This window comes from Mus pahari, chromosome 6 (assembly GCF_900095145.1).
Source record: "Mus pahari chromosome 6, PAHARI_EIJ_v1.1, whole genome shotgun sequence".
NCBI classification, from domain to species: domain Eukaryota; kingdom Metazoa; phylum Chordata; class Mammalia; order Rodentia; family Muridae; genus Mus; species Mus pahari.
Genome location: NC_034595.1, coordinates 49,856,250 through 49,879,424, shown reverse-complemented (window position 1 = coordinate 49,879,424; position 23,175 = coordinate 49,856,250). Strand labels below are relative to the sequence as shown.

Below are 23,175 nucleotides of genomic sequence, written 5' to 3'. Positions count from 1 at the left end.
TTATAGAACCCAAGACTACCAGCCCAGAGATGGTCCCACCCACAAGGGGCCTCTCCCCCTTGATCACTAATTGAGGAAATGCCCCACAGCTGGATCTCATGGGGGCATTTCCCCAACTAAAGCTCCTTTCTCTGTGATAACTCCAGCTGTGTCAAGTTAACACAAAGCTAGCTACAGTAAGGTTGGTTTAAAATCCTGCCCCAGTGTTTTCATTAAGAATTTTCTGAGCTGTACCTCCTGTGGGCCTCTGGCCCACTCTCGACTCTCAGCATGGCTTTGCAGAACCATGTGGCTGTTTGTGTCTCCTTGGCGCATTTTGAAATCCTACCCCCACAGTGTGATGGCATGAAGATCCAGGCTTCTGGAAGGTAGCTAGAGCATGAGGCTAGAACCCTTGTGAAGGGGCCCACTCCGTATCCAAGGAAACCCAGTGAGTTTTCTTATTTCTTTGTGAGGACATAGAAAAAGTTGGCAGCCTGTACTGGGAGCAGGTCTCACCAGAACTAGCCTGGGCTGGCACCCTGGCCACAGACTTCCAGCCTCTAACTGTGGGAAGGAAGGAAGTGTCTATTATGTGAGCCACCCTGTTTCTGTTACAGTGGCGCTCTTAGAGCGATCCTTGGGGGGGCGGGGGGTCCTTCTGGTGGGTCATTAAGAAAGAGGAAAGGAAGAAGGAGACATGGAGGGAGGGGCTCCTATCAAATGCTGGTTCCTGGGCCCAGAAGTCAAGAGCTTCCTGCAATGCTGCGGTGAAGAAGTCTTGCTAGGGTAGGGACAGTGACCTGGGACCTTTGGCCTGTAGCACAATACAGCTGTTGTTACCTCAGCCTAGTATCTGGCTCTCTCAAAAAGAATTGTATGCGATAGTTTCTGCCTGAATATATATTAAGTGTGCCATGAGTGTGCTTTGTGACCAAGGAGGACACAAAATGCCCTTGCAGTGGAGTAACAGGCTGTTGTGAGTCACCATGGGGTACTGGGAACCAAACCTGGGTCTAAACCTGGGTCTTCTCTAGAGCGCTGAGCCCTAGATCTGCCATGGTTTTTGGAAGGGGGTGGGGGTGGGGGTCTATGACCCTGTTCTTTCTTCCCTTCTTTCTCTCATTGTCTTTTCTTTCCTCCTTCTGTCCCTATCACTTCCTAACAGCCATCTAACCCTGCCTGATCAAGGGCACCAGGCTAGGCCCTCCACTAGGCAAGCAGTTCCATGGGAGGAGATGAGTAACTGGAGGCGGAGTTACAGGGCTGTCTCAGAAGGACTGACAGACCGAACAGCGCTGCTGGGCACAGGCAGAGGGAAGGGTCCCAGCGCTGTCCATGGAGGCTGGATAGGAGTCACAGATAATAAAGGAAGGGAGTTGCAACTAAGGGAATTCTCCCAAGGAGAGGGTCTACGTGTCGTGCAAAGCTATGGGGCACACAATATCCCAGACTCATCCAAAGTCATAGCTGGTAGCAGCAACATCCTTTTTATCTTTCTTCCCAATGTGCGGGATCTTTCAGAAAGATTTCAACGTGGGGGAGAATGGCGCAGAGATGCAAACTTGACCCCAGGAGCAGTTTCTAAGGGGACCATGGGAAAGGTGGTGTTGACTGTGGCTGGAATTAGGAGCCGAACAGATATGCTAGTGAAACAGACCCCTGCAGGATGCCATAGTGGGGTAGGGGAGACGCTGGTAGAGGCACAGGCTGCCCAGGTCCAGGTGAGGCATGAGCTGCATTAATGACAGAGAAGCTGGAGGTCACCCTAGAACTGTGGCCTAAGACCACATTTCCTACCCCACCTCTGACACAGTGGGCCTCACCTGGTGACATTTGTTTGCCCGTACAGTATTTTTAAAAAACTATTTTTTATTAATTCTTTGAGAATGTCATGCAGTGTACTTTGATCTGTACAGCATTAAAAAAAAAAGAATTCAGTCAACATTTAAAAAACAGATTTTACATAAGTCCACATTTTTGCCTTTTTCTGAGGAAAGAAAAAAACCTTAGCGTGGAAATACCAGCCTTGAATTAATCCCCAGAGCTGTATCCTGAGGTTGCCCACTGGGTCTTCACATAATAACTGTGGTCCCACAGCCCTTCAGCTGGCCTGGGATCTTTGCACAATATCACTCTAGAATCAATGTCATGTGCCCAGAAAGTACCAAATAATTCATTACAGGGGAGGAGAAAGGAAATTCCAAAGGACGGGCATTGTGATCACTTTATCAGATTGGGCAGTGAATGCCACCACTCTTTGGAGAAAGTTTAATTGTCAATAAAGAAAAAGTAAGCGTTTGAGGTGGATGGGCGGGCGCCTTGGGGCCTGGGTGGACAGGAAGTGAATGGGGCGGGTGCCGTACTAAGACGGATGCAAATGGTGGGGCCCCGGGCTGAGCACATTTGATCATATCGATTCGTGGCAAATATTTCAAATAACAGAGAAAATTCCAAACTGTAAAGAGTTGGTGGGTGGAGCTACGGGAAAGTTCGGAGCTGCCCTAGACTTAGCACTGTCCCTGTGGAATCTATATAAAAACCATGTCTTCAGTTAGATCCGATGCATGCATGCATGCATGGATGCATGCATGGACGGATGCATGCATGGACGGATGCATGCATGGATGGATGCATGCATGCATGGATGCATGCATGCATGGATGGATGAAAAGACAGTTGTTGATCTACAGATGGACATTTTATAAATCAAAATGGGGCTTTACTGTGCCCTTGCATGCATCCTCGGATCCTCTAGCTTGAACAGTTGCCAGGTCACTCCTCATGTCCAAGCGTGTACAAAAAAAAGTCTTCCACAGGAAACACTTTTGGCTGGGAAGGGTGGGCTTTGGACTGTTGCCCTTCTGAGCCTCAGTTTTCCTCCTCTGTAAAATGGGGCTGAGAATTCTTTCCTACACAGGACCAAGAGTGAAGTTTTAAAATAAAGTGTGACTGGCCTCAGGGCAGTTCTGGGGTTCAGCGATCCCAGCCCACTGCACTAGAGGCAAGCGCAAGTCCTGCCTACGTTGTCCATTCTTGGGATTCCACATTCTCCACCGTTCAACATGCTAGGTGGGGGAGGGCTTGGAGGGAGAGCCAATCTGGGATGAATTACGACTTTTCACCATACAAAATCTTCCTTTTGGTGCTGGACAGACTTAAAAATCTCAAGTAGTTCCTTAACAGCAGAATTTAGATTTTGTCTAGGGTATTTTTCCTGGACACCCCCCCCCCTTTTTTTTTAAATTCAGCTGAAGGAAAGGTCCCAAAGCCAGGTATCTGTTCTCTGGTGGAAAGGCCCGTCCTGCCTTTGCTGGCGTTTGGGAGTGGGGGTGGGGTGCTTTTCTACTGGTCAGCCCCTTAGAGAACCGAGACCAGGTGCCCTGGAGTGCCCTGTGGAGTGCTCTCTCTGCGGCACCTTGTCCTGCCCCCTGATTTCCTCCTTAGTTAGATTCCAACAGTACATTTCTTTTCTTTAAAAATTTATTCTTATTGTAGTTAATTCGTTTTCACGAGTGTGCATGCGTATGCAAGTGCCCTGGGAAACCACGATCGTCTGGAGATGGAGTTACAGGTGCTTGTGAGCTGCCTGCGTGGGAACCACCTGCGGACCCTCTAAAAGTGACTCTCATGCTCTGAGCCATTGCTCTAGTCCCTTTCTTTTATGTGACCCACCTTTAACAAAGCAACTCTGCTTCTGTTACCTCATTAGTACCAAACTCCTAGGACTATAGTTTTAAGTCAGTATCCTGAAACCAAAGAGTGAAGAAGCTGAAGCCCAAGAACATTTGCTATGCCTTAAACTCCAACAAATAACAACCAAACCAACAGGCAAATCCGAGTTAAGATCTAGACTTCCTGGCTTGCAGGCTATATCGTGTCGCTGCCTTCCTAATTGCTACCAGACATCTCCTACAGGAGTGGGGGTGGGGGTCAGTCTTAGCTCTAGGCAGTCAAGGGCTGGGGCCGGGTTTATAATTGTGTATGTATGTTTGTAGGCAAGTATGCCACAGCGCCGAGTGCAGGAGTCGAAGGGCAATTTGAGGAAATAGAATCTTTCCTTATAACAAGTGGGTTCCGGGACCCAAACTCAGGTCTTTAGACTTAGTGGCAAGCGCCTTGGCCTACTGAGCCCTCTCACTGGCCTTAGGGAAAACTGGGAGGCAGGATGTATTTGACCTCGGTGTTCTGGGAGAGACTGGTGGAAACAGTGGGGGTGGGGTGGAGGTGGTGGCACTCAGGTCAGTGGAGGAAACAGAGCGCATGGGCCCGAGGGGGTGGGGGATAGGGGATGGGGGATGGGAAGTAACGGAAGTCGGTTGTGAATGGCCTGGTCCAAAGCCTTGATGCCAAAGCGGTGTTTGAATCAGAAGTGGCCCCAGGGTCAGTCCTTATGGTCGGTCACTGGAGTCTGAGGATCTCTTCTAGATGTCTGGACTCACAGCAGACATGTGGGACCTTTCCAGCCCCATTCAGTGGCACCTCTTGTAATCCACACACACCCCTTTGCTCAGTTAGGCCGTGTCTTCCTGGCCCTTGCTAACCATTTCCTGCCAAACCTTACCAGCGCTATCCCCTTTCTCTCAGAAGAGCTGAGAGGCCCGCTCACAGAAGCCCCTGCTTCTGTCCTCACGCGGGCCGCTTACATTTAACCAGAGTTCAACATCACTGTTGCCTGGAACACCAGCTTTGGCCAACAGCAATACAGTTTGGGTCTCATTCGAAGCCGTTAACAGAGCACAAAATAACAACAGGTAGAACTAACTGTGAATCTATGTAGCCCGGTATATCCACGGTGATTTAACGTGTACTCAATATTAAGAGAGAGAACGAGGGGCTTGTGTTCATGCTTCATGCTAAGCCTTTGAAGCCCACCTGCGGAGCATTTTATTGAGGCTAGCCTCCTTCTAGGGCCATAGGCACAGGAAGCTGGAGGAGAGTTAAAGGCTCTCACACTATTAAACCAAGAAAGCTTGTGAGTGTTGGAAAGCTTTGAGACCCCTTTTTAATGAGTGCCTTGGGTAGGGTGGCCAGTCAACAGACCTCAGGTGTCACCTGCCACAGCTACTTGCTTGTCCTTGCCTACCTTGTCAGCGTGGCTGACGGGATGTTAAGCCCGCCCTCCCATTTCCCAGCTCCTCCTCTGCGGTGTGTATCTTCTTCTGTGCTCCCAATTCCTTTGAGGTTAAGCCTCACTGCCCCATTTCCGTAACTCAGGACAAGAGCTAGGTGAAATCCGTGCTCTTTGGCCTCATCTGCTACATGACCCCACTCACATTTGTCCCAACGACCTCCCGCCCCGTTCACCTCGCTGCCTGGTTGCAAATCTCAGCTGCTTTCCACAAGTTCCCAGATTCTTCCAGACCCCCTCACTCTCTGCCTTCACCTCTCCCTGTCTCCTGAAAGAAGGTGGATACCCTGTGGCTTAGACACCTCCATCTTCACCTCAGTGTCTCTTCATCTTGCTTTTCCTTGCCAGAGATAAACTTTCAGAGTCTTCCTTCCCCACCTCCAGAAACTCTTCTCATCTCTCTGGCCTGTGGGTAGAAGCCATGAACCCCGCAGCCAGAACCTCTGGCTTCAAGCCTCGGCTCCTCCAGCTGCTGATGTGTGGAAATCACTTAACCTCTGGCTGGGTCCACGTGGGCTGCTGTTACAAACTGCCACACACTGGGCAGCTTAAAAACAAAAGAAGTTTGCTTCTCACAGCTGTAAAGGCTGGACGTCCTGGATTAAAGATTCGACAGGTTTGGTGACTGGTGAAAGCCACTTCTTGGCTCACAGAAGTCATCTTCTTAGCATGTGTGTGTTGACATGGCGGGAGGGCAAGGCAGCTCTCTAGAAACTCTTGCATGAGTCAAGAAGGCCCACGAGATCCCCACTCCTGATACCATCTCATCCAACGGTGGATATAACATGAGCTAGGGAACAACAATCCTCCCTCTACAACCCTTTTCCAGGGTGAAGTTTGCTTTTTGTGAAGCGTGAGATAAAACAGTTAAAAGCACCGAGCTGCCTCAGTGGACTCTCTATCTCAATAGAAGACTTTAAGGGTGAACTCAGAGGAATGCTCAGAGACGGGTTTATAAGTGTTTAAAAGTAAAACCTCAGGGTGGGAAAGACGGAAATCTCAGGGATGAGGGAAGACGGAGAATCGGAAGAAAGAAAGTGCGCCGTATGTAAGCAGCTACGTGGTGGGGAAGACACTCAGCCCAAAGTACCAGAGAAAGCAAGGTAACTGCTGGCCAGCATCCAGTGGAAGAAGAAGAGAAGAAAAAGAGAAAGAGAACGAGCTCAGAAATGTGATTAGACCTAACAGAACCTCCCAACAGCTCTGCAGAGGCTGATGTGGGAGCAGAGTTTCTATGAAGGAAACGTATATTATCTCATCAAAGGAATAAATATTCTTCCCATTACCCACCCACCCCCATGGTTTTAAAGCTTTATTGAAGAAAAGTAGAGAGGAAAAAGATAAGGTAGGGAAGTAGAAGCTGGCCATGGCCATGTGGAGTGAGTGGGGCAGGGAAGGGGAAGAAAGGGGGCACCAAGGGGCAAGAGGCAAGAGAGTCCTCACATCTCTTTAGCACAGTATTTGGTGGAGTGGTCCCTTGGCTAGGTGATTCGTATTAAAAGAGGAGACAATAAAATGTGTTCCCCTCCCCCCCAAAGGTAGATTACATTCTCTTAACTAGAAGGAAAAATCCTTTCCTTAGAGGGTGTCCATTTGGATAGACAGCAAGCATCCCTTCCTCTGTGATTCAGTGAAACGAAGGAGCTGGAACAGTGAACTGAGCAGGCTGGTCCACTCCTTATGCCTTGTGAATCTGCTTCTATCTGTTCTTACTCAGCACCTACTTGCTGCGTCCTCTGTACACGATCAAGGCTGCTTGGCAAGGCAGAGAGAGCCCAGGAGGCATTTCCCAAGCGGTGACAAAGCTGGAATCGATTCCGGATGGCAAAGTCAACACTCGGGAACCTGGCCAATATGCAAGGCGGCTACTATGTAAGGTGTTCTATGCCTACGCCTGCCTTTCAGATCGTGGCTGCCCTCGGGTTCGTGAGATGCTCAGTGGGTAAAAGTGCTCAGCGGGTAAGCCACAAAACCTGGTTTCGTCGCCAGAACCCCATATCGCCACCGTTCCCTTGAAAAACAACAATAGGCGCACGTAGTGAAGATTGCTCAAACTTCTCACCGGACTCAGTCCTCTTCACCTCCCTCCCCAGACCAGTTGTGGAGGCTGTGTTTATCTGTTGCCCACTCTCTAAAGGCCAGTGTCCGGCACGGGACTCCCTCATCCTGGTCCCTTCTTCCTTCCTGCTCCTCTTTTTTTTTTTTTTTTAATATTTATTATATGTAAGTACACTGTAGCTGTCTTCAGACACTCCAGAAGAGGGAGTCAGATCTCGTTAAGGATGATTGTGAGCCACCATGTAGTTGGTGGGATTTGAACTCTGTACCTTTGGAAGAGCAGTCGGGTGCTCTTACCCGCTGAGCCATCTCACCAGCCCCTCCTGCTCCTCTTGTAAGTGGAGCAGACTTCCTGCCCTGCCTCCTCTGTCATCAGCTGCTGCCCTGCACGCTTTCTTCTTCTCTGCTTTCTTCTCTGCCCCATTTGTTTGGCGACTTCATCATTCACAAGCCAGCTCAAGTCTGTGATATCTGTATGTTCTCCTATTTCTCTCTGAAGTTCTGCGTGCTCCCTTCTTGTTCTAGAAGTTCTTATTTAGGTTCTCCAGTTCCCACTTGGGACAGTCAGCCGCTTAGAGGAAGGAACCCCATCTTATTCTTCCATGAACCCCCAACACCTGGCCCAATGTCTGGGCCCTTGTTTCAGACAGCCAGGTGAACGTGTACTTCTTGGAGATTGGCCTTTGCTGCCTGGCATTTGACTTCAGGCTCATGGGCTGTGGCCACGTGGTCATCACCATCTCTCAGGCTGCCCTGGCTCTGGACAGGGAAGCCAAATGCTCCAAGGGGCTATGGGGAAGACGACAGCCTTTGTGTTTGGCTTTGTAGGCAGAGGTCGGGATGCTCCAGAACACAAGTGGGTAAGTATGCTGGCCTGGCTTTGCACACGTGCCAAACGCCTGCGGATGGCAAAGAAAGGGAGGCCTTGTGTGTGCTGGCGGTGCTCCAAGAGAAATAGCCCAGTTATTCTTCTGTGTTGAACATAGCTCCCTCTTTTAAAGAAGGACAGCCCCAAAGGGGGGAGGATCTCTCACAGGTTCTATAATACATCCCACAGACTAAACTTCAAACCACTTGCTAGGTTGAGCCAACTGTGTATCCTTCCAGGGCGTGGCTGCGTGACAGGAGCAGAATATGCTGTCCCCATTGCTTTAGCATCATTCCTGGTTGCCAGGGGTCTGCAGACCTCGGAAACAGGGCCTTGCTTCTCCCCCTGGGCTCCTGTTTTGAAGGCCCTGCCCCTGTCTGTCTCCCATCTTTGCATCTGAAGTTAGTCTGCCACTTACCCATTCTAAGCCACCAACTTCCCTCCACTCAGGCCTTCTGGACAACTGTGGACCGAAGCATGACTCCATCTGCCTAGGAAAAGTCCATCAGAAGCCCTCCCTGCAACAGCAGTTCCACCCCGTGTGGTCATTGTGACTCCTACTGACTTCCTATACTTGCCTTCACATTGGCTCCCAAATCTCCACATAGGAAAAAGATATTCAGTACTGGTGGAGGGGAGGGCCAGGCAAGAGTAATAGCTAACAGTTTACTGCTTGGCCGGTACACCGTCCATAAACAAGGACAAAGCAACCAGCAATTGCTGAGCACCTACTGTTTTCCTTCTGCCCCGTTGCCCCCACCCCCAGAACAACAGTGTTTTCAACATGTCAAATACGGGGTTAAGAATGGGTACATAGTTGGACATGCTAGCTCATACCAGGAATCCTGAGCACTTGAGAGGCTGAGGCAAGAGAGTTGCCTTGAGTTTGATGTCAGGGTGGGCTACTGAGTGAGTTCCAGGAAGGTCTCACATAGTGACCTATCTAAATACACACACACACACACACACACACACACACACATATATACTTTTTTCGAGACAGGGTTTCTCTTATAGCCCTGGCTGTCCTGGAACTCACTCTGTAGACCAGGCTGGCCTCAAACTCAGAAATCCGCCTGCCTCTGCTGGGATTAAAGGCGTGCGCCACCATGCCTGGCTGACAAATATTTTTTTAAAGTAGGTAAATAGCACTGGGAAAACTGGATTTTCATGTGTCAAAGATTAAAGGCAATTCTACCTCTCGCTGCACAAAAATCCGTTCAAAATGGGTCAGTGACCTAGTGTAAGATGTAAAACTTTGAAACTACCAGAAGCAAATATAGGGGGAAAGACTGTAAGATATGTGCATGGGCAAGGACTTTCTAGAAAGGAAGCTAACACTACACGTACTGATTCCAAGAACTGGGACTATGTTAAATGAAGACATTTCTGTACAGCAAACCTGACAATCAACAGCGTGAAGAGACATCCGGGCAGGGGAGGGGAACTGCCACCTACGCACTAGACAGGGAATTAATATCCAGTTTTTTGGTTTTTGTTGTTGTTGTTGTTGTTGTTGTTTTGTTTGGTTTTGGTTTTGGTTTTGTTCGAGACAGGGTTTCTCTGTGTAGCCCTGGCTGTCCTGGAGCTCACTTTGTAGACCAGGCTGGCCTCGAACTCAGAAATCCGCCTGCCTCTGCCTCCCGAGTGCTGGGATTAAAGGTGTGCGCCACCACACCCGGCTTAATATCCAGTTTTAAAAACTGCACACATGGGCATGGTGGCACACGCCTTTAATCCCAGAGCTTCCGAGGCAGCAGCTGCTCTTTTGGAGCAAGGTGCCCAGAATAGCGGAGAGGAAAGCAGAAGTTTTCCTTTGCACTAAGAAAGCTTTTCCCCTTTGGTATTTTCTCTGGAGACTACAGTGAAGGTTTGGATAGCTTCCAATTAATTTTTTATCTGCTTAGCTGCCGTTTCTTTGTGCACGGCGCTGAGCTCCCGACTGGGTCACGGGGCAGCCATCTTTGTCTCATTTGGAGAGGAGTCAGAACTTCTAGGGCCCCAGGTGCTGAGGAGGGAAAAGTACAGGATGAATACAGGGAAGGTGCTTAATTGATCTTGGCAACTGTTTTTATTATTGTGTTTGGTACTGTCTCTGTAGCCAGAGGCCACAAGCAAAGGTCACCAGTGGGAGTGTGAGCCGTATTCTGGCAAGCATGTCACTCCTATGAAAGCTCCATTATTCTCTATGGAAACGGGGAAGACCAGCCGCGCAGTTTTTAGAGAAGTTAGTGTCCTCCAAAGCACAAGCTGGGAGAGCAACACAGCAGTAGCTTCTAACAGGAAGCAAGGAATCTAGAAGGCAAAGCTGACTTCGGCTGTGGTGTGTGACACACACGCCATGGGACCTCAGTATCCCCACTAGGAAATGAAGATCATGACCCAGGTCCCATTAGTGACTTGACTTCTCTCAGCAGTAGAATTAGCAAAAGTGGCCACCTGGGCACCCACCACTTGCAAAGTCCTGACCTGGAGCTGGGAGAGGTTTGCAGAAGCGGGAAGAGAGCGTCTTGACTTGAAAGAGGCCACAGTGTAGCTTGAGGAAAGAGGAGATGTCTAATGGAAGTCAGCCTGTACCGTTCCATATGCCCATCCATTGCGTGATCCCTCTGAGCTGCTCTCGGATAGTTTAAACCTGGGTGTGACTCCCAGAAACACGTTTTCTCAGTGACTTCACCCACTATTTTAGTCTGTTTCCTAAGATAATGCTAGGTAAGAGAATATCTGAAACTGGATAATTTTTTTTTTTATGAACAGGAATTTACCTGACTCCTGGTGCTCAGGGTCGGAACATCTAAGCCCATCCCCCAAGGCACGGCATGCATCTGTCTACTCACGGGGGTATAGCCCTGGTGACCCCATCACCTCTTGTGAGGTCCCTCTCTCCAACACCGCGGTTTAAGTTTCAACACATGAACTTTGAGAAACACATGAAACAGCACCCACATTAAGTACAACAGACCGGGCTGGAGAGATGGCTTAGTGGTTAAGAGCACTGATTGCTCTTCCGAAGGTTCTGAGTTCAAATCCCAGCAACCACAGGATGGCTCACAATCATCCGTAATGAGATCTGATGTACTCTTCTGGTGTGTCTGAAGACAGCTACAGTGTACTTAGATATAATAATAAATCTTTAAAAAAAAAAAAAAAGTACAACAGACCAAAACTCAGGTCACAACCGTACACAGCCTTCCTGAATATTGCCAGGTGGCACACTGAATGAATCCCATCTGCTTCCAGCAAACATTCAAACTGATAGAAGTCTCTAGAGCCCTTTGTCTCTTGAGCTCATCTCTGATGATACCCACCCTTCCTTCAGCTGACATGCTGCTGAAACTGAGCATCCGGCATCCTTGTTTGACACACCTAACAGATACTGAACTTGCATACTGGACTTGTAGAAGGCTGGCTAGGGTATTGTGCAATTAAAGAAAACAAAGACAAAACAAACAGTATTGGCTCCACCCTGATATCTGGGGATCAGTTTTCATCTGCAGTTTTGTATAAACTGATTCCTGAGTAGGCAGGGCGTGTGTATCTGAGCCAAGAAAAACCTTCCTCCCAACCCAGAAGGCAGAAGCTGTAGCGCACAAAAGTGCTGAAGAGCCTGCACCTGGGGCTCATGGGAGACATCCACGCTGGCGCCTCAGAAGGTTCCACTGGGTTCTAACCAAGGACAGTGATGCTAATTAGGCATAGGAGGTGCAGAGGTGCCCCACCCCACCCCACTGAGGGTGTCCGTCTCTGCCCAGGAGACAGAAGCTTCCACCACAGAACCCAGGAAGGGGGAGTGGGGCTGAATTCCTGAAGAATATTTGCTCCAAGTTGTGGTTTCCCAACTATCTAGACAGCACTCCACAGCGTTGGAGCAAAAATCCACGTAGTCTACTGAGTCCACTCACTCCCACGTTCCAGTGGGGGTGGGAATGGTAATAAAGGGTTAAAGTGGAAGACGAAAATAAAGAGGTAATAAAGCTAATACTCAAGATAGTGATCAACACAAATTCAACAATGATTTTATGAGTAACAGAAGTTTAAAAAAAAAAATGTCTCACATCCAAGTCTCATAGCGGGTGAGGGTCATAGTTGGGAACTTTTAACCCATCCTAACAAGCTTGCAGGAGAGGAGTTCATAAAAGGATGTCAGGCAAGAGGATGTCATTCCACTGGTCTCCCAGAGCCACTTCCCTGGAGTCTGTCCTCAAGGACACTGACTTTCAGGCGGGAGCGGGGCCTGGCTGTCCCTGATACTACTTGGCTGGGTCTGAAGTGAAGCCAATCTCGGAGACTCCTCAGGCTCCTGAGGAGGGAGTCCTGGGTATAAGAAGGGAGTTCACAAAGTCCTGACTCGCTGGGAAAAGCACAAATGTCTCCTGCACTAATAACAAAACGCCCTCTTTGAGAATGGCAGGAATTTCAGACCTTGCCCTGAGTTCTGAATTACTGTTTGGAGGTGGTGGAGGTCATTCTTCTCTGCAGAATAGACAATGTTCTTAGCACCCTTGTAACAGACATTTTTTTTTTCTGTTTTTCTAGGACAGACAGGGTTTCTCTGTGTAGCCCTGGCTATCCTAGAACTCACTGTAGATAAGGCTAGCTCAAACATAGAGATAGCCTGCCTCTGCCTTCTAACTGCTGGGGTTGAAGGCGTGCACCAGCACTGCCCTGCCAATTTTTATTAATGCCAGTATTTAATGGATTCACATGTTTTGCTCCTAGTTCCTTATACTGATAAAAATCATATTACTATGTTACTTACTTTAAGAATCAGAATTTGAAGCCGGGCCTGGTGGCGCAGGCCTTTAATCCCAGCACTCGGGAGGCAGAGGCAGGTGGATTTCTGAGTTCAAGGCCAGCCTGGTCTACCAAGTGAGTTCCAGGACAGCCAGGGCTAAACAGAAAACCCCTTTCCCAAAAAACCAAAAAAAAAAAAAAAAAAGAATCAGAATTTGGGGGCTGGTGAGATGGCTCAGTAGGTAAGAGCACCCGACTGCTCTTCCGAAGGTCCAGAGTTCAAATCCCAGCAACCACATGGTGGCTCACAACCATCTGTAACAAGATCTGAAGCCCTCTTCTGGAGTGTCTGAAGACAGCTACAGTGTACTTAAATATAATAAATAAATAATTTTAAAAAAAATCAGAATTTGGGTTCTGTTTAGTGCTATTTTGGGAACTCTTACCCTCGGCCACTGGACTAGATCTTTGGTCTGAGAATTATAGATTTTAGAAGTAGGGTGTGTAGAAATAATTTTAATCGTGTTTTTTTTTTTCTTTCTCGGCCTGGCTCCCAGAATGAGGACTCTGAGGCTATAAAGATGTATTATTAAATGCTTAGGCCATAAACTTTGGCTCATTCCCTGACGAGCTCACAACTTATTTAACCCATTGAAACTAGTCTATGTCTACCATGTAGTTAGTTACCTCTCCTTCAGTCCTTCAGCCCGCTTCTTCCTTCACTTCTCAGAATCTCCCTGCTGGTTTACCTCTGTCTCTTCAGTCTGTCTCCTTGGTGCATCTCCTGTCTGTCCCTCTCGCATCTCTCCTTTTACCCTCTCACTATTCCCCTGAATCCTTCCTTTTCCTGCCAGTGTCCCGCCTCCTGTTTCCTGCCTCGGCTCATTGGCCATCAGCGTTTTTATTGACAGGTAATGCTTCTAAGAGATTGTCTTTACATGGTAATCCCAGGTTCTTATTTAAGAGCCTGGGGATCTGAGAGTGGTGACACATGTCTATGTTACCAGCACTTGGAAGGATGACTGGGTATTCGATTCATCCTGGGTGCATAGCAACTTTGACGTCAGCCTGGGCTGCCTGAGACCCGGTCCAAAACAAAACAGGAGCATGAATACTAAGGTGACACACATGAGCAAGAGAAAGCTTAGTTCCTGTCATCAAGGAGCTTCTAGTCCACCAAGAGAAGAGAGAGTGTCCTACAGCAGCCCAGACTCTCCCTCAGAGAAAGTGGCTGGAGGGCCCTGGAAAATCTCCCCTTAAGAGTGATTTGGAGAGGAAATGTCTTGAACTGCAGTGGGGCCCTGTTTTAGCTCTGTGACTCTGAGAACAGACATTGCTTCCTCATCTGTAAAGTGGAGATCACCTTGCCTGTTCTGCTCCTCTCTTGGAGTTCACATTAGGGCATTGGTGGGTTATAGAGACATCACTTCTCTTTTGTGAAATGCAGCCATTCAGTTCAATGCCTGCATGGGTATCTCACCGAGGGCTAAAGAACTGAGTACCTACCATCTTGCTTCAGAGAGAGGGGGCTTGACGGGAAGCAAGGACCAGTGCATACACAATATCTCTGTTCTTCAGCCTTGTCTGAAATCAAAGCCGGGCGTGGTGGCGCACACCTTTAATCCCAGCACTTGGGAGGCAGAGGCAGGCGGATTTCTGAGTTCAAGACCAGCCTGGTCTACAAAGTGAGTTCCTGTCTCGAAAAAAAAAAAAAAAAAAAAAGAGGTCTGGAGCAAACGAGTTCTCCCAACACACAGGAAGTGTTTGTTCGTAGGGGTTGTAAATTCACATTACATGCTTTCTGGGGTCTGTGGTAGAGGTCAGAGACACAGGTAGCCACTCTGGCCAAGGACAGACAGGAAAGGAGCAGTAGAAAGGTGATCATTGCACATGGGAGAGATGTGTGAGGCTTAAGGATGGACACAAACGACTTTGTCCTGAGAAAGGAAAAGACCATATCAATCTTTTTTTTTTTTTCCAAGACAGGATTTCTCTGTGTAGCCTTGGCTGTCCTGGAACTCACTATGTAGACCAGGCTGGCCCCTAACTTAGAAATCCACCTGCCCCCGCCTCCCAAGTGCTGGGATTAAAGGCATGTGCCACCACTGCCTGGCTGTAAATGCCAATCTTATAGCTGTGTCTACAGCCATACATAGCATCTCTAGATAAAGCAAGATACTTGGGAATCTTCCAAGAAAAAGACTGAGAAGAACACAATTCTACCCCTAGGAATTTGACTCCCGGGACACCCAAGGGAATTCACTTAGACCATCTGTCTTATTTTCATTACCTGTACAACAGGAATGCTGAAGCCTGGCCCGGGGATACAGGGACACAGAATGGAAAGGTGTGCTTTCTGTATGTGTTGGGGATATGTAGGCAGCAGTCCAAGGTGAGGCGATCCTTGGTGCCAGCATCAAGCTCGGCACAAGTTTGATGGATGCCTGAACTGAGCTGGAATGAACCTCCATCATTCGTGTATCTAGGAGAGGGCTGCCTGTGACATGTCTTTTTTTTTTTTTTTTTTTTTTTTTTTCGAGACAGGGTTTCTCTGTGTAGCCCTGGCTGTCCTGGAACTCACTCTGTAGACCAGGCTGGCTATGACATGTCTTAAGGGTCCTTAGAGTCCTAGAAGCATCAGGGGTCCACGTCTCTCTAAAAAAGAAGCATGTGACTCTCACGATCCCTGTTGGACCATGTCACCCTTGTGTGTCTTCCGTAGGAACAGGCAAGTGTCAGGTTTGGAAAGCCTGAATTCCACCTCAGACCTGCCTCTGCTACAAGATCTGAAGCAAGCCTAGGCTAGACTCCAGGTCTTGTCTGACCCTTTGGTTACTTCCTCTGCCTGACTCTTGTAGGGATTAGAAGCCCTGCTGGGAGCAGGAACCACAGAACAGGGCAGGAATTTGCTTGTCACTGTAGGTACGTGCCCCCCTTTTGTTCCTGCCAGATGTGCATCTTGGGGTTCTGGAGCATCAGACTGGTGGGGCAGCAGGAATTGGGAACTGCTGGTCTGGCCCCAGGAATTCCCGGGTCATCTTCCTATCATCACCCTACCCCACCAAACGACTTTCATTCACTTAATGTTCTGAGCCACCACGAAGTCCAGCGGATTTCCAGTGTTAAGGAGGCTGCTGGCCGGGCGTGGTGGCGCACGCCTTTAATCCCAGCACTTGGGAGGCAGAGGCAGGCGGATTTCTGAGTTCGGGGCCAGCCTGGTCTACAAAGTGAGTTCAAGGACAGCCAGAGCTATACAGAGAAACCCTGTCTCGGAAAAAAAAACAACAACAAAAAAGGAGGCTGTGCACCCTTTTCAGTTTCACTGATGAGCTGTAGGGGGAAGGAGGGAAATCCTGCTCCTGAGTTCCCATATTTGGAGGCATCCAGGTCAAGAAGGTTGCGTTGTTTTGGGGATGTCTTTAGATGCGTCCCTCTGAAACAGTGGCAGTTCCCCCAGAACAAGGTTGCAGCTGATGGATCTGCTCATTCTCCCTTTTCCTGTCTGACCCAGTATTAACTTATTAAGCAGTAAATTAATTTCTGACCCAGCTTGCAGTATTCCTATACTGCAGAAGGGAAGTCAGTATTTGCTTTTCCAGCAAGGTCATGGGTCACCTTACCGAGTCCTTTAACAAACATCTGGGAAGCAGGCTCAGCTGTGCTGAGTTTCCCGGGAATCAGCTCCATCCCTGTGTCTTGAAGCCCGGCTTCACAGGAGGGAGCCGAGTTCTTTCTGCCTGGGCTGTGCAGGGTGGAGGCACACTTGAGGAGGGTGAGATGTACACAACTTGCTCCCCAACTTGCCTCTCTTCTCCAACAAGCCCTGAATGCAGCAGTGGCAGTGTGGGCAAAATAAGAGAAACACTTGAACAAAAGCGTGGAAATGGAATAACAGGGATGGTGTTAATATGCTAATTACTAACCCTGACCCCTCCTCCCCCTCCTGGTGGGCAGGAAGTGATCCTGGCTGAGAACTCAGCAGATAGAATCTTTTAGGAGTGCATCTCACTTCTTTGGTACCCCATCATCAGCCTTCTCAAGGATGAACTGAGCTTCTTAGCACGGGAAACAGTGCCACTTGAAAAACTCGGGTCCTGGGATGAGGAATGAAAGCTCTCATCAGGGCAGGGTCGTCCTAGGTATGGGGGGGGGAGGGCATTCATTTCTCTTGGAAAGAGTGCTCTGTCTCTGCCAGGTGATCATGATGGGACCAGTGGGGACGCTATTTAGTGCACTACATGCTAAATACTTGACTTTGTAAGGTTGAATTGTCCAAGAATTCTGTGGCAGCGAGGCTGTGCTTCGAGCCAAGCTCTCTTTTCAAGGAAATCCAAGGTGCTATTTATTTTGGCATGCAGCCCGTTCTGTGATGAAAAGTGGGTTTTTGTTTCTTTTTTTATTATTGCAGAATAAAGAAGGGGTTTGAGGAGAACAAAAATGCAGGCGCGGGTCTCAGTTTCAGGACTAAGGAAGGGAAGCTTTCTTCTGTTTTGACTTGAGGTTAAATGAGGTTTGAAAATGGCATCATAAAAGGAACCTGTGGATGGGGCAGGGCAGGAGGGAAGATGTGCAGGAGTTGGGCTAACCTGAGGAGACCATTTCTAACAAGGTCTAGCTGTACAGGGACCCTCTTTGCTGACGCCAACTGCCTTGGTGGACTGCACACGCAGCCTCAGGCCTTTCCTCCTTAAGTTCTGAAGGGCACTTTGTTATAAAATATAATGTGCAGGGGGGCGCCTGGGTGGCTCATGCCAAGATGCCCCCTGAGAAATCACGCCATGCAACAGACCTGACATAAAAGGAGGTTTACTTGAGGAAGGGAGGGCCTGGAGAAGGGGGTAGAGACAGACCGATGGGAGCAGAGCCATGAGGGCAGAGAAGGAGGAGACAAAGAAGGACAGAAATGGGGAGAGAAAGACTGGCCAGGAACACGTAGGAACAGGGAAAGGGGGCAACTGGGGTGGTGAGTAGTCCTTTTATATGTAGCCCACACCTGCCAAAGGGTGATGGTGTATAAGGTGGCAGGTGGTGATGTAACCCACTGTTAGGTCCCTGGAATGAGCCTGGTGGAACTGCCTGTAAGCCAACACACACACACACACACACACACACACACACACACACACACACACACACGTGCCATTCTGCCCCTAGTTAACTGGGGAACTTCAGGCTGACCACATAGCCTCTGGCTGCCTTAGTGTCCTCATCTATAATTTAGAGTCAGCTCCCACGCTTGCTTGTGTGGGGGAGGGAGTGAAATGACACCCAGTGCCTGACGCCTGTTCATTTCTCTCCGTAGGTTCCGTTCGAAGATGGATAAGCTTGTCCCCCCCCCGCCCCCTTTAGTTATTTAAAAAAACACACAGTATGTCCAACATGCTTTAAATGCGGAGATCCTGGGGTCATACAGGAATGCATTTGGAAGACCTGGTTGCTCTTCCAAAGGTCCTGAGTTCAATTCCCAGCACCCACATGGTGGCTCACAACCATCTGTAATGGGATCCTATGCACTCTTCTGGTGTTTCTGAAGATAGCTACAGTGTACTCATATAAATAAATAAATTAATTAATTAATTAATTAATTAATAAAAAGAATTCTGACCTTCAAAGGCCCTGCCCCTGTTGATAAGGAAAGGAGTTAGAAAGATAAGGCTATGCACTTCCAAAGGGTTGAGAATGGAATGAGCTACTGAGAAAGGCTGGACTGTAACTGGGGATCCTTGAGATCCGGACCAACCACAGAGGACAGCAGCAGATGTTAAAGATTGTCACACCGGGGATACAGCCTTAGCAGGGTGGGTTAACAATTGCTGTAGTTGCAGGATTCCACGTTAAAGGGGGATTCATGACCCACGGGGAGTAGCAGCGACACTCACGCTTTGTGTTTCAGCTAGAGCAGCGTGTGCTGGCGTGGTGTTTGTTCTCCTTTCACCGGCAAGCATCTGCCCAACTCCAAGGAGTCTCCCTTAGTCAGACTCCAAGGTGTCTACCGTAAGAATCGTGGAGATAAGTGGACCCAGCTACAGTGGGGAAGGAAAGGGTAAATTCCTTCATTTCCTTTCAGTGTTTAGAGCCCTTAAGAGTGAAGAGTTGTAAAGCCCTTTCTCAGAGAGCTGGGTTTCAACTCCATTTAATACCTGTAGCCTTGAAGTGATTAGTTTTAAGTGAAATGGGAGTGGTGGGTGGGAGTGGGGGGTACTTAGAGGCCTCCACAGAGTTTTTCATTCTTAAATCTAGCCTGATGTGTATGGAATGATCCCTAGAAGTCATTTGATCCCACACTTGATGGATCACATTCAGAATTCTAGCCAAAGGCAATAACTCTGATGTCCCAGGTGTTGCTCAACGTGGTGGTCTCCAGCCTTAGAGAGGTGGACTCATGAGGCCCAAGCTGTCCTTCCTTCCCCACGCCTAAAGGCTTTTCAGGAATTGAGTAGAGAATGAAGAGATATTAGCCATTAACATTCTCCTCCCAAGGAGAGCAAGGGACAGTCACAACTGTGAACTGGGGCCGGCCTACCGAAGGACAGCCCTTACCCCTAGTGCAGAGTTGGTGCTGGCTAAGCAGGAGCCCCGTTACACGCCAACACCTGCTTGTTACGTACCTCCACTCTTAGCCTCGGTTTCCCCACCTGAACACAGAGCATAATAATCCTATCTGGGTTAAGGTAAGAACTGTACCACGAGACAATTCAAGTACGTTACATGCTTCCAACCCTACTGGTAGCTTGGTGATGTTACAGGATGTGGGGAGTGGGAAGCAGAATAAAAAAAGGTTAAGGTGATAGGGAGGCAAAAATGACTTCCCAAGCTTGACTTGACACACTTGTCCAGCCCTCCCCTGCCTTCCATTTCACACACACACACACACACACACACACACACACACACACACACCCCAGAGGCTGCAGATTTGAGCACATGAGAGACGCAGGGGAGTCCTCTGCCTAGGAGAGGAGGCCCTCCTCACCACAGGGCCGGACCCCCATCATCCAGGCTAGGACTCCCCATGCTTTTCCACTGGTCTCCCTCCAGGCCACCCCAAGACCCACCATCTCTGTGGTCTTTGTTCTTCTTGACTTGTCTGCTCCAGCTCTATCCTCTATCTGAATTGAGCACTTGCTGGTCCAGTAACCTGTTAACTCCAAACCCAGTGTCAGAGAGGCCCTGTGGCTGGTGCGTGGAGACTGTGACAGAAAGCAAGGCACAAGCTGGGGAGGCACTGTGCTCATGGGGGTTATGTCACCTATGGTATCCGGCAGTCCTGTATGTCCCTCTTACCTGGCACGCAACAATGTCATCAGTTCTCCTGTGCCCACCCTGGATGTGTGTGTTCTGGGAGGGTCATACCTCATTCTTAGACCCACATCATTAGTGGCTGTTCTTGGTCCTGGCTCTTGCCTGGCACATTAAAATTCCTCTAACAGCTCTGCTTCTGCTGCTATGGCTAATCCATCATTCTGATGTAAATTGACTGATAATCACAAAAAGCCAGTTTCTGGGTGGGTTATTGTAATGGGATAGCAGATAGAGAGGGTCCTGGGAATGGATGAAAACTCTGAGGACTGATGCTCAAACCTTTTTTGTTTGTTTGTTTGTTTTGTTGTTGTTGTTTTTTTTTTTTTTTTTTTTTTGAGACAGGGTTTCTCTGTGTAGCCCTGGCTGCCCTGGAACTCACTCTGTAGACCAGGTTGGGCTCGAACTCAGAAATCCACCTGCCTCGGCCTCCTGAGTGCTGGGATTACAGGCGTGCGCCAGCACTGCCCAGCTTGATGGTCAAATCTTAAGGTTGACTAATTCAGAGTAAGGACATCATTCCAATTGGGAAGTTCCTGATATCTTTTGGCCAAAATGGGTCACACTTCCCCTCGTCGCCATGGTTATAAACCACCCCCCTGTATCAGCCCCTCATCGACGTTGTTATAAGCCCCCTTCCATATCAGCACCTTGTCTGTCTTGACATTGTCTAGTTTTGTCTTGAATTTGATTGGACTGCCTCAGATGACGTCAAATCCATCACAGGATGGATTCCATCCTCTTACCAGGTTGGGGAAAGAGCCAGACATTCTCGGCTCCTTCCGGCTCTATCAGTAGTCTACTGAGGAGCCTCAGATAAAACAATTCACCTAGCCTCCGTGGCCTCATTTGCCAAATGAGGGCTTGGGTTAAGTGCCTCTTTCAGTGTCAGCTAGCGCTAGCGTTCCATGAAGACACACCCAAAACCTGGCTCGGGAATGTCTGGCTTTTCAGCCCACCTTGGAAAGCTGCTTTGTGGCCATCTCTAGGAGAAAGGCCCAGCTGATGGTTACTTTCTTTGTGCTGTTTCTTCAGCTTCAACGTATTCCAGCTTTGGCAGGGCTGACGGTCTCTTTTTCCTTTCTTCCAGAACTTTCCACGAATCACACAGACCCGGTGGATGTGGAGTACCTGAGACACTGAACTTTGTAATCACGATGGAGAAGATGGATGGTAGGCAGACGGTTTTCTGTTCCCTGATTCAAAGGGTTAGTTGGTTTGGAAAGGGTTAACCACCGCCAGTCCCTGGAATGACTCTGGAGAGGTCAGCAGGGGAAATTCTCCCAACAGCATGTGCTGGGGGCCCAGAGCACCTACTCAAACCATCTTCTTCTCTCATCCAAGTACCGAGACTGAAATAGGATGCCTGGCGTCATTATCTCTCGAAAGATTGTGGAAGCTGTTGGGGGCAGTATTCTGGTTTAGGCCAGTGTGACTGATCTCCCCTGGGCCCATTCTCCCAGATGTCTGGGCTGGGCCTGAATGGTTTAAAGTGGCCTTGTTTGTGTGTCCGATAGTTGACTTCTGGGCTATCGCTGATGACTTAACCACATCATCCAGGAAGATGGCTGGGGTGTGGGGGCCATGTAGACGCAGAAGAGCAAAGCACAGGAAAAGCAGCCGTTTCTCCCCCCCCCCCAAACCTGCCCAAATCTCAGTAGGCAATTAGTGTTCACACGGCTGTCTTTGTCTTGATCGTTGACCTCTAACCCTCAGGCGACACCAGTCACAAGGACAATCTATGAGAAGAGTTACTCAGTAGTGATATAATATTGGACATTTCCCCAAACTATCTGTCATACCTCATGTATACATGGCTATCAATGCTATCTCCCAGGGCTGGTACAGAAGGAAGCAAGATCATTAATAACACAAAAATCATTAATAACTATCTGGCATAGTGAATATCCGCTCCTAGGAAACATTCTGCAGGCCACAGTCTAGACCCCAAGTTCCCGACTCCGATGAGGTATCTTTTTCCAGCCTACCCAGGTTCAGGCAATAGGAGAGTCTGCAAGCTTGCAGTCACGTGGCCCTTAAGAGTGGACCTCACCAGCCAGGGCTATACAGCGAAACCCTGTCTCGAAATGGACCTCACTAGTGCAGGACGTAGGACTAGAAGTCAGCCACAGCAGTGCTTCCTGCCTTTTCCCAGTGCATGGCCCTACAATTCAGGAGTCCGCCACTCCCCACAGAGAGCTGCTCTTCCGGTGGATCCCTACTCTACCTCCTCAGTATAATTCTTTTTCAGTGACCAACGACTTCTCCACCCAGGGGCTCAAAAAACTTGCCCCTCCCTTTGCATCTTGACTTCTTTTGTCTTAGACAGGGTCTCATTGTGTAGCCAGGGAGCCTGAACCTCTATCTCCCTGGAATGCTGGAATTCAAGGCATGAGCTACCACACAGAAGCATCTTGGCTTCTCTTCTTCTTCTTCTTCTTCTTCTTCTTCTTCTTCTTCTTCTTCTTCTTCTTTTTTTTGGTTTTTCCAGACAGGGTTTCTCTGTATAGCCCTGGCTGTCCTGGAACTCACTTTGTAGACCAGGCTGGCCTTGAACTCAGAAATCCACCTGCCTCTGCCTGCCCAGTGCTGGGATTAAAGGCGTGTGCCACCATGTCCCGCTCTTGGCTTTTCAAAGAAGCTTTTCTTTGAATCTTCTCTTTTGGCCACTTCCTCTTAGATCTGTTTTTCCTGTTTCCTTCAGAAACTGATGGCAGACATTTGAGCTTCGCTTTCTCTCTTTAATTACCTCTGATTGACTCAGTAGCCAGCTGCATTCATGTAACCTTTAAGGTAATGATGACTGCCACTCCCTCCTTTGTTCCTTTCTTACCTGCTCTGCAACTCTGTGTGTGTGCGCCCTCGCGCACACGTGTGTGTGTGTGTGTGTGTGTGTGTGTGTGTGTGTGTGTGTGTGTGTGTCTGGTCTGTCTATCTGTCTGGTGGCTATGTTTACTGGTCTTTCTCATGTGTCTACCAACCACCTTTGCTTTTTTTTGTTTTGTTTTGTTTTTGTTGTTGTTGTTTTTGAGACAGGGTTTCCTCTGTGTAGCCCTGGCTGTCTTGGAACTCACTTTGTAGACCAGGCTGGCCTCAAACTCAGAAA

General features: G+C 48.7%; 1 protein-coding gene across 1 annotated transcript in view; it reads left to right on the top strand.

The window, feature by feature from the left end:
* Nucleotides 1-23,175, top strand: part of Kank4 (KN motif and ankyrin repeat domains 4) — a 64,526-nt gene that overhangs the window by 10,690 nt on the left and 30,661 nt on the right. Inside the window, exon 2 of the mRNA XM_021200629.2 lies at nucleotides 21,160-21,242. Within this exon, the coding sequence (XP_021056288.1) occupies nucleotides 21,227-21,242 (16 nt within the window). The 5' untranslated portion in view covers nucleotides 21,160-21,226. The remainder of the gene's footprint in view (nucleotides 1-21,159; nucleotides 21,243-23,175) is intronic.